This window comes from Prionailurus bengalensis, chromosome D3 (assembly GCF_016509475.1).
Source record: "Prionailurus bengalensis isolate Pbe53 chromosome D3, Fcat_Pben_1.1_paternal_pri, whole genome shotgun sequence".
Lineage (NCBI taxonomy): Eukaryota > Metazoa > Chordata > Mammalia > Carnivora > Felidae > Prionailurus > Prionailurus bengalensis.
The window spans coordinates 35,918,575-35,933,981 of NC_057356.1; the positions used below are offsets into that span (position 1 = coordinate 35,918,575).

Consider the following 15,407-nt stretch of genomic DNA (forward strand, 5'->3'; position numbering starts at 1 on the left):
GCTGTCAGCACAGAGCCCGACGCGGGGCTTGAATCCGCGAACTGTGAGATCATGACTTGAGCTGAAGTCGGACGCGTAATCGATTGAGCCACCCAGGCACCCCAACATTATTTCTATTTAAATTAAATAAGAAATTTAAAGCAAACAAGGGTCACAAATATTCATTCTAAAATTTTTAAACACATGGTTGACATTCAGTGAGTGAAATGAACAGCTGGAACCATGTCCATTGGTACTAGTTTTAAATAATTGGTTACTGGTACAGTTCTACTTGGTCAGCACAATTTTTTTTCTGGTTGGCTGTTGCTAATTCGCTCAATCCTATATGATGATTTAAATCACTGTGAGCATATATGTTGTCATCATTCTTTTTTTTTTTTTGAGTTTGTTTATTTGGAGAGAGAGAGGAAGAGGGAGGGAGAGAGAGAGAGCATGAGTGGGAGAGGGGCAGGGAGAGAGAGAGAATCCCAAGCAAGCTCCGTACTGTCAGCACAGAGCCTGACATGGGGCTTGAACTCACAAACCATGAGATCATGACCTGAGTCGGATGTTTAACCGACTGAGACACCCAGACGCCCCTATTTTGTCATAATTTTATCCACCCTTAATTTAACCTTCCCTTCTAAGGGTGTATGTGTTTAAACACACAGAAATCAATTTAGCAAATATAATGTAACTTCCACTTAGCAGTATTCGTCAACTATCTGTTGAATAAGTCAATTAATATATAGCCTGCCACATTATCAGTTAATATATTGCCCACTGTATTATCAATTAGTATGTTACCTACTATGTTACTTGAGCTCAGAGATAGGAGACTATGGAGGGTCTGGTTGTTTCTGATTAGGAGATCCAGGAAACTGCCAGGAGGAGGTAATATCTGAATTGGGTCTGAGGGCATCAGGTACATGAAGAAGGAGCTGGAAGTCACTCTAAGCAGGGGCCACAAGGTGAAGCACCACCCAGAGACATGAAAGTACTTGGGAGTGTGAGAAATGATCGTAAGGCACATGGTGGAAAGTGCCTGCAGGTAAAATTAAAGCCTGAAATGCAGGCTGACGTCATGTTGGGGAGGTCCTACTAGTACCCTGAGGAGTTTCTAATTTATGGAAGGAACCCACAGCACAGTTGTGAGCATCAAATGTGGTAACACGTGTGTTTTACAAAGAAGATTGACCGCAGAGGAGAAAAGAAGAGAGGCAAGTTAGGGGACTCTTTTGATGGCTCACACAAGACATGAGGACCAGGCAGTGGGGTTGGAGAAGAAGGGTTGGATGTCAGAATGGTGGGGAGGGTAAGCATTCAGGACTTGTAACCTGCTGATGTGGACGTGAGGGTGAGGGAGTGGGCAATGACGACCGAGCTAGACCGAGTTAGTGGGTGGGGACTCCGTCCAACTGATTCTGACACCCATGAGGTCAGTGAGAGCTAGGACACATGCACATTTAGAGCCCCTTCTGGGACGGGTCCTGTACCTAATGGCATCTGACACTAAAAGCATGTTAACAAGTGGGAAAGGTACTCAACTTCTCCCAGGGTAGAAAAGAAAATTCTAACAACGAGCTTCCAAATGGGAAACGAGACAGTTGACCAGAGGCGCTTCTAACAAAACTGGCAAATGTCTACCACCATCAACATTCATGGGGGAGCGGTGAGGCAGAATCACAGGAAATAACAATTTTTAGTCAAATTTTCTGATGTTTGAGCTTGTACATGATATTATCAGGGGTACGGGAAAAAGGCAACTGAATTAAAGAAACCAGCTTACACATACGAGGTCCTGAAAGCAAGTGTGGCAACATGAAGCACGTGACAAATAGAACAGACCCTTTTCGAGTCACGGTTTAGAAGAAAATAAACCAAGTACTCCCACTAAAATCAACCCTCCCTATTGCATTATTTAAAAGTACGCAGAAACTTTTATCTATTAAGACAGGATCTATAAACACATGCAGTCCTCTTGTCCCAAATAGCTTGAAGCAGCTTCAGAATTTCAGATAGAAGTTTTTTTATCATTTTCTTGTGGACCGGCTGAACATCACCGTAATAATTAAAGCAAAAAACATGTCAAAACTCACTTGGCTGCTACAGCCATCGGAGGCACAGCTGTTGTGATTCTTAATGCATTTACAGTGCTTGCCAATGCTTCCCCCGACTCCCCATCCTTAAGCTTTCAATGGTTTTGCTTTGTTTGTTTTGTATCCTGTGGAACAGAAAATAACCTGCACTGATTGTGGCAATTGATTGACTCAGCTGGTGCCTCCGAATATGAAATGGGAACTGAAAAGCATATCTGAAAAGTGCGTGGGCTGGAGGTGAGCGGGGAGGGGGTGCCTCCACCCTGGACTGCGCACAGAAGCACGGACCAGCCGTGCCAGGCAATGGTTCTATCAGCTAAGTAACACACAGCAGCTTTTATTCCACCTGCTCCTGCCTCTGTTTTCAAAACCCAACAAAGACGCTGATGCGCACTGGTCTTAACACTTTTCTAGAAGTATGTACGATTCTCCCTATGCCAACCAACCTCCAGCAGGGGAGAGACAGGCACCACCAGGGAGGGCTGTTCTCCCCCACTCTTTGGTTGTCCCCTCAAAGGATCCACGTCTGTCTTCCCAGCCAAGGGCGCCTCCAATCTAAGGGACATCTAAACCTGATCAAGGAATTATAATCGCAATGTCCGCAGGCTGTGGGTGGTTTTCACGGGGTGGTTTTCTTTTAGGTTTCTTTGGCTTCCCTGAGGTGGGAGGCAAGTTAGCAAAAAACGGACTTGGAAGGGCAACTGAGATGTTTAATGAGACTTCCTTCTGAACTTGGCCACAACTTGGAACAAAAGCATCAAATGTTAACGTTGTGCTTCCATGTAACAAAATCAGCTATTCTAGTTAGAAAAAAGGGGGTGGGGGAAGGATGCGAGGGGAAAATATCCAATCCATACATTTCGTTTTTAAGCGTTATAAGGAGATAAATGCATAGGCTGTACTTCAGCCTGTAGATTTTAGCACAACATCTTCAATTTCCCAGTTTCAATTGAGCTGAAAAACATTTTCCATGTTCAATTATAAAATTAAAAACCAGTGCTCGTACACTTGAGAAATACATAGGAGAGAGGTAGGTGGGGGTGAGAATAATAGTTTCCTAAACAGATTTAGATATATATGTACACACTGATTTTCATTTCCAGAGCAGGCTGCAAAGAGTTACTTAGGTTTATAAGTTTTAGCTCCAGTAATTGGAAAATAAATTTTGGTGCCCCAGAGCAATATTGATTATTAGCTAACGAAACAGTACCATCTGTGTTTTTCAGGACGCCCTATCTGGGAGTAGTTTTAAATTGCTGTCCTTCCTTTATCTTAATTTTATAATGATAGCAAAATGTGCTCTTTCAGAATTAAATGACTGTGGTCCTCCATAAGGTTAATGTCCTTCCTGCTTGGATCCCCAAAGGGATAGAAATTCGCTCTCCAACCCCACGGGGTCCCCAGGGAGGCTCTCTGTGGCAGTAAGGAGCATGCTGCTAGCTCAGTAAGTGACAGGGCCCAGGAAAGCCATGTCTAGGATGGGGCCTGTAGGTTCAGGGAGGAACAGCAGAGTCACCTTGACTCCAGCTGCTAAAGCCCCACGTCTGCAGGGGCAGGATGGCTCAGTCCTACCTCGCGATCCTTGTGCACGGCTATCTCCTTTCTCCTGTTTTTGGCACAGAAAACCCACAGATTTTCCCCCGAGGGGTGAGCGCAGACGGCTCTTTGCTTGCTGGGAAAAAGAACAGTTCCTCTTCGGCAGCAATGTAAACAAACTTGCCCTTTCTGCTCGGTCTTTCTCCCGAGATCCCTGATCCGCTCTGTGATGACAACCTGCCATTTTCTGTCCAATTCAGCATGTTTACTTTTTTATTGGGATTCATGTCTGAGTTTCTTTTGAATCAAATTACTGCATTTCCCTGGTGAGATACACCATATGACGATCTTGTTAGAACAAAATCAAATATAAAATTTGTGCTCAGTGCTGCTCGGTCTCATCCCCCACCACATGTTTTCCCTGTTGTTTGGACACACTTCTGTCAGCTACTTGAACAGTAATGAATCCTCCTCATGTTTAGGACGATTTTCAGAGATTGCCGTCTTGGAAAAGATAAAGGCGAATTGGTTGAAACAGTGTCAACAGAGAGCAGGTCACTATTTCAAAACTATTTTACAATGTACATCGCTGGTCTTCCCCAATATACATGGGTTGAAGAAAACCAGAAAGACAAACGGATTCATTTTGTTGAGTCAAAGCCGCAACGGAACACTTTCTTGACATTTTATCCCCAGAGAGGTATCGTCATTCATTGCTTCAGTGAGTCCTGAAGCCAAGCATTCCATAGCATCTTTTTGAATGGGAACGAGGCGTTGTAGTTCACGTTACATTTTCTGTAAATAGTTTCCCTCTCTCCTTTACTTTTCCTGGTACTGATTATTATCTTTCAAGCAACTCCTGTGTGCCTCGTACAAATAAGGTTTACAAACTAGGTTGTGCTAAATAGTGCAGAAACGAGTCTCCATCCAAACACCGGAGAGACTCATGTTACCCGAGTGTTTCTTCGCTTCTCACGGCTTTCAGAGTGACGTTCAAGCTTCTTGGTGGGACGCTTTGTGATCAGACCCCTAGCCCTTCCTGGGATTCGGGTTCACGGCACTAATTGCCATTTCTGAGTATGCTACTTTGTTTTGCTTTTGTGTCCACCTGGAGTCTCCCTCTTCCACTTTTTCTTAGTTAACTCTCCCTTCTTCCTTCCTTCCTTCCTTCCCTCCTTCCTTCCTTCCTTCCTTCCTTCCTTCCTTCCTTCCTTCCTTCCTCCCTCCCTCCCTCCCTTCCTTCCTTTTAAATTTATTTACTGTCAAGTTAGCTCACACACAGTGTAACCTTGACTTCAGGGGTAGATTCCCGTGATGTATCACTTATATACAACACCCAATGTTCATCCCAACAAATGCCCTCCTCAGTGCCCATCACCCATTTCTCCCTCCCCCCAACCCCTCTCCTCCATCAACCCTCAGTGTGTTCTCTGTATTTAAGATTCCCTTATGGTTTGCCTCCATCTCTGTTTGTATCTTATTTTTCCTTCCCTTCCCCTATGGTCTTCTATTAAGTTTCTCAAATTCCACATATGGATGAAATCATGATATCTGTCTTTCTCTGACTTATTTTACTTAGCATAATACTCTCTAGTTCCACCCATGTTGTTGCAGATGGTAAGATTTCATGGTTTTTCATCACCAAGTAGTATTCCATTGTGTATGTATATACACATCTTCTTTATCCATTCATCAGTTGATGGACATTTGGGCTCTTTCCATAATTTTACTATTGTTGAGAGTGCTGCTATAAACATTGAACTCCCACTTACTTTTTGAAGAAAGAGTCATTCTAGCCCAGCCTGGTACCCCTAGGCTCAGCAGCGTGCCCCCAGTGTCAATGAAAGAACTGTTGCAAATCTATTTTGTGGGGTTTAACCTGATGGCCGTGCCATGGTCCCTGCCCGGCTGCTTCCTCCAGCGCAGTGAGCTTCCCATTGGCAGGGCAGAAAGTTTTCCACATCCCCAGCACCCAGCAACAGCAGATTCACAGCACTGGCTTAGTACACGCTGGTGAATTAATGAGTGCAGCAACTTGTTGAATTAACCGCCCCTCCTCCATCTTTGGCTGCCAAAGACACCACCAGAAACTTTTTTTTTAAAATAAAGAGCATTTTGTGGTCTGTAGTCACACCATTCCCTAGGACTTTCCTAATTTTGATATGAAAATACTCTTTAAGCAACAAAAGGTGACAGCATATATTTTGAAATACTTATTTTCTCCAAGTCTTTGTCCATAGAATCAAACCTACCTACTTCCTTAAGTTACTTTTTAATGGGAACTTTTTTTAAAGTTTATTTATTTGATCGCTTCTCGGCCTTTTGGCTAAGATCAAGAGTAAAGTTTATTTATTTGAGAGAGACAGAGACAGTGTGAGCAGGGGAGGGGCAGAGAGAGAGGGAAAGAGAGAATCCCAAGCAGGCTCTGCGCTGTCAGCACAGAGCCCATTGTGGGGATTGAACTCAAGAAACCGTGAGATCATGATCTGAGCCGAAAGCAGGAGTCGGACACTTAACTGACTGAGCCATCCAAGTGCCCCCATTTAATGGGAACTTTTGATACCTCAAACAAGTGCCCCCATTTAATGGGAACTTTTGATACCTCAAACATGATAAGGAATCCACCTAGTGCTATAGATGAAGCGAAAATGTACTGTGCCATAAAGTGATTGGCTCATTCTATCCTCAGAATGCTGACCACAAGAAATGACAGAGATGGACCGAAGCCACAAAAATGACACAGTCTCCCTGTAAAGCCCATTGTGTGAAGTCTTCTCTTGGATCTTACTATAAGTTAGTATGTTTCTCTTTTACTAGTTAACCCTTCAACTAAGTGCCCGATTCAATTCTAGTACTTATGATGCTAAATGAGTTAATCCCCACAACAAGCTTATGGGGTTGACACAACAGTTACTCCATTTTATGGATGAGGAAACTAAAGCCCCAGAGAGCTTACGTAGCTTGCCCGAGGTCACACAGCCAAAAAGAAGCAGAGCTGGGCTGGAATACAGGCAGTCCGGCACCAGAGCCTGTGTCCCAAACCATAGCCTCTCAGGACTCGATCTGTGAGAGTTGACACCACACCAGGCACACAGGGCACTCCTGACTTTCAGAGTCGATAAAACGAAAGAATGCATACTTGACCACGTGGTTCACAGAGGTGTGTTGCATTAGAGTTCTAAAAGCCAAATAAACTCAGAAAAATACACGCTTAAGGGTTTTCCAGATTCACACTAGAGTAAATGTCCCCTGAGGATTGAGAAAGTAAAGCAAGGTAACTGTAACCGGGGCCTTGCCCTGCCCTGTTGATTCCTGTCTGTTCAGTTGTGCCTCTAAAAACATGAGGGCATGGGATTCAGCGATGCACCAGGAAGGGTGGCCAGGGCAGGACTTCAGGTGGGATGCCCGGGGGGTGACCCTCGTCCCTGCAGCACCCCGCATATGGGTACCCCTGCACAAGTGTCACATGCCTTGTGCGTGTCCTGCCACGGCCCCCTCTCCTATGTCAGCGCCCCACCCCCACCCCGCGTCGTCCCATGGTGGCAGCGGGAGGTGGGGAGACTTAACCTGAAAGTTACAGAGTGCTAGGATTATCCCCAAGAGAACTCTCCATTTTGCAACTCTCCCCATAATACCTTCCTGTTTGTTCCTGCTTCCCTCGCTAGTGTAGGTTCTTTTAAATTTTCTTCCCTTTCTTCTTCTTTCCTTCTTTAAAAGAACCCAACCAACTGGTAATGGTTTGGGTGTTTAAAAGTATTTGAAAGGCATCTCTACCCCCAGTTTATTGAGATATAGTTGACATGTAACATTGTGTAAGTTTAAGGTGTGCAGTGGGATGATCTGGTATACATATACGTTACTTTTCAGCAGTCTTCTCTGATCCACTGAATGTAGAGGAAAAAAAAAGTTCTTTGAAATGTAATTAATTAATACAACATTTTATTTCAGAGTGTAGCAATCCTTAATAAATCATCAATTATAATAGGTTTAAAATGAGTATCTGCTGTTTTAGTTTGCACTTATAAATCATATTTCTTCAGGAAATATGAATGGGAAATGATTTTTTTGTGCACTTTCAAATAGGCATCATCTATAGTGTGTTACAGGAAGTCTCAAGGTATTTTGATACAGTTCATGAAAAACTGGACTCAGGTTATTTTATGAATTGTTATTTGAGCCTATAACTAATCTCTTTGACATTAACATCTTTAATAAACATTTGAGCAACGTATGCATTCAGAATATTGGAGAGAACTGAGACATTATCTCTGTTTGTTAGGCTTCTATTTTCTCCCTAACCTAATTTTGTCTTTCATAAGATATTAATGCTTTTGGAAGCCTTATTCTTAATCCTATTAATTCCTAAGCTAGCCTTTAAAAGTGCATGAGGAAATATGCAAAGGCAGTCAGTTTCACCGAGTTAGAAGTTAAATTGTTAAAGGTAGATGTAAGAATTTCAGGGTTGCTAAAATGCCAAACTTTATCTGAAACTACTGCCTGGACTTAAATCCAACCCTCAAGGCCTGGTTTGCATTAGTCTCTGTGGCTCAGCAGCCTTCTGAGCCGAGGTCACTGGGAACACACGAGGATGCCCTTGTCAGTAGAGCAGAGCGTGTGTGTCTGTCCATTTGTCCGCATTGGCCTAAAGAGCCAGTCTTAAAGAAGCAGAGCAGTGGGGCAGCTCTGGCAGCTGTAATGAAATCTTTGGCAACTCAGCTGAGAAACGGAGCTAAACTCAAGACAACGCAGCATCTGGGGCATGAAAGGAAGTATCATGAGGTCCCTGAGAGGAGAAAGAAGCAGAGTTTGAAACTCGTAGGGTAAGAGGCGGGAGGAAGTGATTTTTAAAATACTCTTTTTATTTTTATTTTAGAGAGAGAGAGTGGGAGAGTGAGGGAGAGGGGCAGAGGGGGAAAGAAAGCATCTTAAGCAGGCTCTGTGCTGAAACAGGACTCTGGGATCACGACCCGAGCCAAAATCAAGAGACAGACGCTCAACCCACTGAGCCACCCAGGCACCCCTAAAATACTCTTTTTTTTTTAAATTTTTTTTCAACTTTTTAATTTATTTTTGGGACAGAGAGAGACAGAGCATGAATGGGGGAGGGGCAGAGAGAGAGGGAGACACAGAATCGGAAACAGGCTCCAGGCTCTTAGCCATCAGCCCAGAGCCCGACGCGGGGCTCGAACTCACGGACCTCGAGATCGTGACCTGGCTGAAGTCGGACGCTTAACCGACTGCGCCACCCAGGCGCCCCCCTAAAATACTCTTAATTCCAGACAAAATGTTTCGCAGCTTTGAGGTGGTTAGGTAAAGGCAGTACCGGAAACACATTCTAAAACGTAAAAAGCTGTGATGTATATATAACCTTGTTTTTATTGTATGTATGCTGCTACTTTTTCTTCACCAATGAGTGTGAACTAATTTTACTCACTAAGGTACACAGTGAAGTCCTCCCCCTCACCAGGCCCCCCCCCCCGCCCTGCCCAACACACACTCCAGTGATGGTACGCCTCTTTGAAACAGATTTCTTCAGATCAGTTAATTGTCTCCGGTTCCTGAATGACTTGCCAACGGAAGGAATTAGCTAACGACAGAGGTGGTAAAGAGAGCCCTGCGTTTCACGTCACCATGCCTGGAGATGCTCCCGAAAGCTGCCTGCCCTAGATCCCGCTACAGCCACATGCTCTCTGGGCTGGAGGGACAACAGCTGTCACAGCCGTGACATGAGCCAGTCCCTTCACTGTGGTCTCGTCTCCAGCACATGACATCACTGGTTGGCCTGTAATTGTGTTAAGGGGACAGTTTCTTCCCGGACAGCCAGCGCAACAGCATTAGGACTTCACATCATTCTTAATCACACAAAAAGCCAAGAAGGATAATCACGAATGGGGGGGAGAGACCCTGGCAGGCCTCTGTTCTTGCTGCGCTTCTGGGGAATAAGGGAAAGGGATCCTCCCTCCTCTCTGCATTTTACGTACGTTACCTTCCCAGCAGTAAGTCTCATCGCCAGGTCGAAACGGGTGTCTGGATGAAATACAGGGTCCCGTCGCCCCGCTGCAGCAGTGGGGAGCACAGTGCCTGGCAGCAGGGCCGGGGGGCCAAGAAGGAGCCCCGCGTGCGGAGCTGGCTCTCACCTCGTATTCCTCCTTGAAGCCGTAACCCTCGGCACACTTCATCTGCGTGATGTGTTGGAGCAGGTCTGCCACGCGGATGGCGGGGTGAAGCTGCCCGGTCTGGTAGGGCACGTCGGCCGGCTCACGCTTCTTGTAAGTATGGGACTGCACCAGGCTGCTGGTGTCGCTGGCCATCGTGTGGCTTTCGTCTGGGAAGAGAAGGCCATGAAGGGCGTGAGAGAGGCCCAGCGGGGCCCCCGAGAATGCGAAGAAGCTGCCGGCGCCATCCCTTCCACCTACGGCCACCACAGTCCCTACGGTGGTGGCCCAGCCAAAGAGGAAAGTTAAATTTGTTTAGAAACCTGAATGGGATTGGCGATACTGATAGGCATGAGGCAGAGATCTCCGTTTTTACAAAGCAGTCCAAACGATATATCGCTTTCACAAAGCTAGTTGGGAGGAACCCTTCAGCCTTTGGGTGCTGAGGTTTATGGAAGTTTCAGCCTGAAACTTCACCAAGGCCTGGCGCGAAGCCAGCCTTGTATTTATTCTTCCAAAGATCCGTTGACCAGTTTGTATGATGAAGTAATAAACAAACTCCGTACAAATGTTCCGTGAGCAAAATAAAAGTGCACAGAATGGGTTGGCTTATAAAGCTAGCGATGAAAACATGAACTTGACACATGAAATCCAAGGAAAGCGGAAATCGAAAACGGAACTGGGTCTGATGGGTCCCTTGCATGCGCCAGTGACGGAAAGCTTGACAGAAGACTGTGGACCAGCACATCACACATGGAAATGTTCTACAAGAGCTAACATGCAGGCCGGCACGCAGCAGAACCAGCTGGCTTTGTCCGAATCTACAGATAAGACACACACTCCCGATCCCTCCACACCTTTTCCGTGGGCGAATGGGGGAACTTACCATTTATTGGCACTTTTAAGAAGGTACATATCAGGAGAAAAGAGGAGGAGAAAAAGGAAACAGGGCATAAGCAATAGTACTGTGTGAATAATTACAGGTCGTTTTAATTCTGTGCTTTACTTTTATAGTTAAGTTTTCTCTTCGTAGGTGATCAGAGGTCAAAGCCTCAAGTCTCCCATCACGTTAGGATGGGGGTGTCTTATTTAAACACTCAATAACAAAAAGGAGGCTAAAATAGTATCATAATCACTTTTTTATCCCCCGTGAACTAAGTAACGACTAGATAAAAGTCTTATTTGTACTTGACACATTTTCTCATTTAAATTCCTCGAACAGGTCAAACCAAATGGTACGACAAAACTAATGTCAAAATTTGGTCAAATAAGCCTAAAGAGGCTATATTTTAACGGAAGACTCCTAGCAAATTAGATTAATGAACTGCAGAAATTGTAGCTTTGGAAAAAAAAAAAAAACGTCTTACGCAGGAAGGTGCTATTAGATTAAGAGTTGGACGTGCTACAGGTTAGCTCATTATAGTGCTGAATCCCTTTAGCCGTTTTGTGACTGAGGATGTGTCTCACAAAATACAATGCTCCCTTCACTTAAAACGAGAATGTTAAATCAAAATTGAGTTCAGGTATAAAGAATTAAAACATCCATAAAAAACGGGTATGTTCATTTTTTTAAAAAATTACCAGATTGTTTATCCATATAGGGAATTCAGCCATGGGTATTCTTTCTTTCTTTCTTTCCTTTTTTATTTTTTTTAACTGAGAGATTCAGCTCCAAAGGAAATTTAGCTCAAGGACACTCGGTTAGCTGGGCCTGGTTTTCAAACCTCAGTACTATCTGCATCGCAAAGCACCTGGGGATGCATGGTATGAAAGGTGGGACACAAGTGTAGTTATGTTGCTGTTGCTGAAATGGCACCTGGGTCACTACAAGGTGGCTAAAGACACAAAGACAAAATAAAAAAGGGTGGTAAGTTGATTTTATGAGTTGGTCTCTCATTTGGATTTGCTTTGAAATGTAGCCACTCGGATGTTCCCATTTTATTAGGACAGCCGCGAGTAAGCCGGGATGTTTTCACATCACATTTGCTTGCTGGCGACTGCCAAGCTCATCAAGGGGGTGCAGGGTCCCTGCTGAAGTACTGAGCCCGTGGAGCTTTTAGCCACTCCAGCAGGAAGTCCTGTTCTTTATACTAAAATAAATGGAACATTAATTAGTTTCCCCCCTGTGCATCTCTCCTTCTCTCAGTTCTGTACCTTTTGGGAGGAACATAATTAAATGGCCTCCATTGTGGACTGACCTTCTAAACTTCCCACACAACTCTGGTCCTAGGGCCAGGCATTCTTGGAAGGTTTAATTCCCAGAGCGACAACCACTGTTACCATTATGCTCGTCACCACCCCGCCCCCACCCCCGCTGCATTATGATCTCGGCCTCATAACTAGCGTGCGGACCCATCTTTATGCATTTAAACGCTACCGAGGCCATCTAAGAAATGAGTGCTGTTATCGAGTACATAGATATCGAGGGGGGAATAGAAGGTTTCTCGTGCCATATGTGTTACGAAACTGGGTCACCTACCCTATTAGAAATTTTTGATTCCACCAAAATTAGTGATTCGTGATTAAAATTAGCGATTTAATTAGTGATTTTTAAAAAGAATGATCACTGATAACATATATACCATTTGTCACTGATTTCCTGTGTTTGCCTAAAAATTATCCACTAACAATGTTTTTCAGTTACAAACTTTGCCTAAGAGGAAATCAGGAACACAGCTTCTCACTGACAGTTCTGATGGTTTTTGAAGAACTGGGAATTAATTCTACCTATATCCTTTAATAGATTATCTTGAATTCTCAACAAACCAGCTGAAAGAACTAGAATTGAAATGAGTGCTATGTTTCTGAGTGCTATTATACCTACTTATCCTGATATCAGTATCTATTAGCATTTATTTACCGAGAAAGATCTATATCTATCAATCGGTATCTATCTATCTATCTACCTACCTATCAATCTCTCTCCCTCTCTCTCCCTTACTCTCTCTCTGTCTCTCTTTTTGTCTTGGCAAGACAATGATGTAAAGGCGTACTAAAACTCTGTGCGTTAAGCTGGGCACCTCAGCACATAAGAATAAAAGGTGGAGATAACAGAGGATCTTAGGGTGCCAAGCTCCAAGTCACAAAAATTTTGTGAGCATTTGCTCGTCTTAATTGTATATTGCAATAGCGTTGTTCCTCAAATGTGCCAGAGGAGATGTACAGCTTATCTTCTTCCCATGGTGTCAAGGGATAACCTCATTAATGCTTACTATGGGATGTACAGACTCACATTTGCACCAAACTCGTGGGGGGAGCAGTTCGCAAGCACTGCCGTGTGCTGCGTTGGTACATACGTAAGCCAGACGTGATCACACTTACTTGTCAATCTGGCTGACTTACTTTTCACAAACGTACATCATGTTTGCTACTTGAATTGTCTGTTCGAGTGATTCCCTTTTGGTAGAGAAGCCTAACCAAGTTTAAAAGATGTCATTAGTGTTTGTAATAACAAAGCAGCGACTTTAAAAAATGATATTTGTTTAATAAGCTTATCTTAATCCTGCTGTGCAATCTGAACGTTTTCTTCCCTCTGACGGTGCACAGCTCAGCCCTCCCTACTCCAGCTCCCCCAAGGTCAGAACGTCTACTGGAGGAGCTGCAGGATGAATGCCACGGCACACAAAGAAATCGCAAATCTTCGCTTCTCGAAAGATTCTGCAAATGTCATCTGCATGTAGATTACATTGTTCGGGTGCCTAAAATTAGCCTGTGCCCCTTACGTATGAAAAGAATAAAAATGCAGCCTTCTCCCCATATAGCTGGCACTCTAAGGGGGGAAGGGGGGTTGGTGAGCTCTGTTTGTTAGCCCTCAAAATGATGCAAATTCAAAAATTTGGGTTTATGTCCATTCTTAAACTTCTGTCTGAGTTCCTATGGAACTCAGGCCACAAACTTGCTTAAGCCCAGAAAACACCGTAAGGAAAACAAATGACCCTCTATGCGAAAATCGTAACAACTCAGAGAAAAGAGAAGCACAGGGGGAAAAACTGTGTTGCAAAGATATCAACCCTTGTAAAGAGAATTAGGAAGCAGAAAGTCGAACAGCTGGATGAAAGTCTTGCTACGGTGAATTGGTATATACCTTGAAGTCGTTTGTGTTGTGCTCCTTTTCGGTAAGGTTAGTAGTAGAAAGAGAACACAGCTGTGATACACTTGGGTTATTTATGCATCTCAAATGCAATAGCAGCTCATGTTGGTTTGGTTATAGCCAGGTAATGCCATTTCTCCAAAACCCTCTTACATGGGACAAACGGGATTTTTTTTTTTTTTTTTTGCAGCTCCTGGCTGGGAACAGCTCATATTTTCACTGCATTCTGCCCCACTGGGCTAACATTTTATTTCATTTCTCGTGACATCTGACACATAATACACCATGTGATTATAAAGTGCCATCTTGTCACTTTGCTGCTGAGAACATCAGCTCCTTTGAAATTCCAGCATGTGACAGACACTTTGGAATGCTGAGGCGGGGGCCGTGAGTGGCGTGGAGGAGGGGTAGGGGGCCAAAACTCGACTGTGATCATTTTTCTGCATAACATTTGGCATAATCAGAAAAAAATGCTATTTTTGAAATTGAAGTTTTTAGTGCTTAGTGATAAGTGAAAATAAGAAGTGATTTTTACTTTTACGACCTCATATTACAGAATTCAGCTCTTAGAAATACACAGCTGAGTGATGACATACTTGTTTTTCCTTGGGATCAAATCTGACTTGAAGTTCTGAACACAGAAAGGGAAAATACTAGAGCTGGGATCGTTCATTTGAGTCTTTTGGTATCATTTCCAACATAACATGAGGCTAACCCTTCTTATCAATGGAGACTGTTTGGAGAAAGTCTTTTTATTATCTCTGCCCTCCCCCCAGGCCACCCGCCACCCCCTTGTCCTGCTTACAATCACTGCATCATATAGACTAGATCTCCAGGCTCCTACAGAGTGGCCACTGACTTTGTAAATTACTCCTGCAATAAACTGTGATAAAGGGAAATGTTCTCACCTAAAATTGCAGTTGGCACAAATGGGTCTGTCATACATCATAAGCAGGTCAATGCAGAGAAAGTAAAAAGAGAGAGAACAGTAAATGACTGATGAAAGGCCCCCCACTTTTCCCGCAGAAAGCCATAGAAAGCATCGGGTTACAACACATCACACATATTAAGCTCCTAAAGCATCATGGACAGCAAAGTGAGAGCGTGGACTGATACTGATTGCTAAGGGCTTATGCACGGATGCAACAGTGGAAGAATCTGTTACCTGGGTAGTAGGAATTGGGCACCGATGTGCTCAGTGTATTCGTTTTCATTGTGAAGGATGATGGTGAAGACACAGCTGTAAAGGAGAGAAGAACTAGTCAGCAGTTGCAGGAGGCAAAGCCTGAAAACACAGCCCTCCAAGGTCACTCAGAAGGACACCATACTGGTAGAGACTTGACTGAAGAAACTCCAGACATCTACTGAAGCCTATGTGGTCAATCTTATCATTCCCTGCTGTCTCCAGGGAATCACTTGCATTTTAGAGGCAGGTACCCTTTTATCGCTTAAAAGGTTTTCTTACCCCACAAATGAGGAAAAACCCCCATAACCTCTGCCGCCATTTTGAATTGAGAAATTCATTAGACTTTTATTTTGACTTCTAGC

The 15,407-nt window shown here is 44.0% G+C and overlaps 1 protein-coding gene across 10 annotated transcripts in view; it reads right to left on the reverse strand.

The window, feature by feature from the left end:
* Positions 1 to 15,407, reverse strand: part of PTPRM (protein tyrosine phosphatase receptor type M) — a 798,103-nt gene that overhangs the window by 129,919 nt on the left and 652,777 nt on the right. For 5 of the 10 annotated variants that reach the window (XM_043558321.1, XM_043558318.1, XM_043558317.1 and 2 more), the window contains 4 exons: positions 15,025 to 15,099; positions 14,768 to 14,794; positions 10,656 to 10,667; positions 9,752 to 9,939 (listed from right to left, as the gene is read on the reverse strand). In XM_043558321.1, coding sequence (XP_043414256.1) covers positions 9,752 to 9,939; positions 10,656 to 10,667; positions 14,768 to 14,794; positions 15,025 to 15,099 — 302 coding nt within the window. The remainder of the gene's footprint in view (positions 1 to 9,751; positions 9,940 to 10,655; positions 10,668 to 14,767; positions 14,795 to 15,024; positions 15,100 to 15,407) is intronic. The other 5 variants (XM_043558322.1, XM_043558320.1, XM_043558319.1 and 2 more) reach the window with 2 other exon arrangements.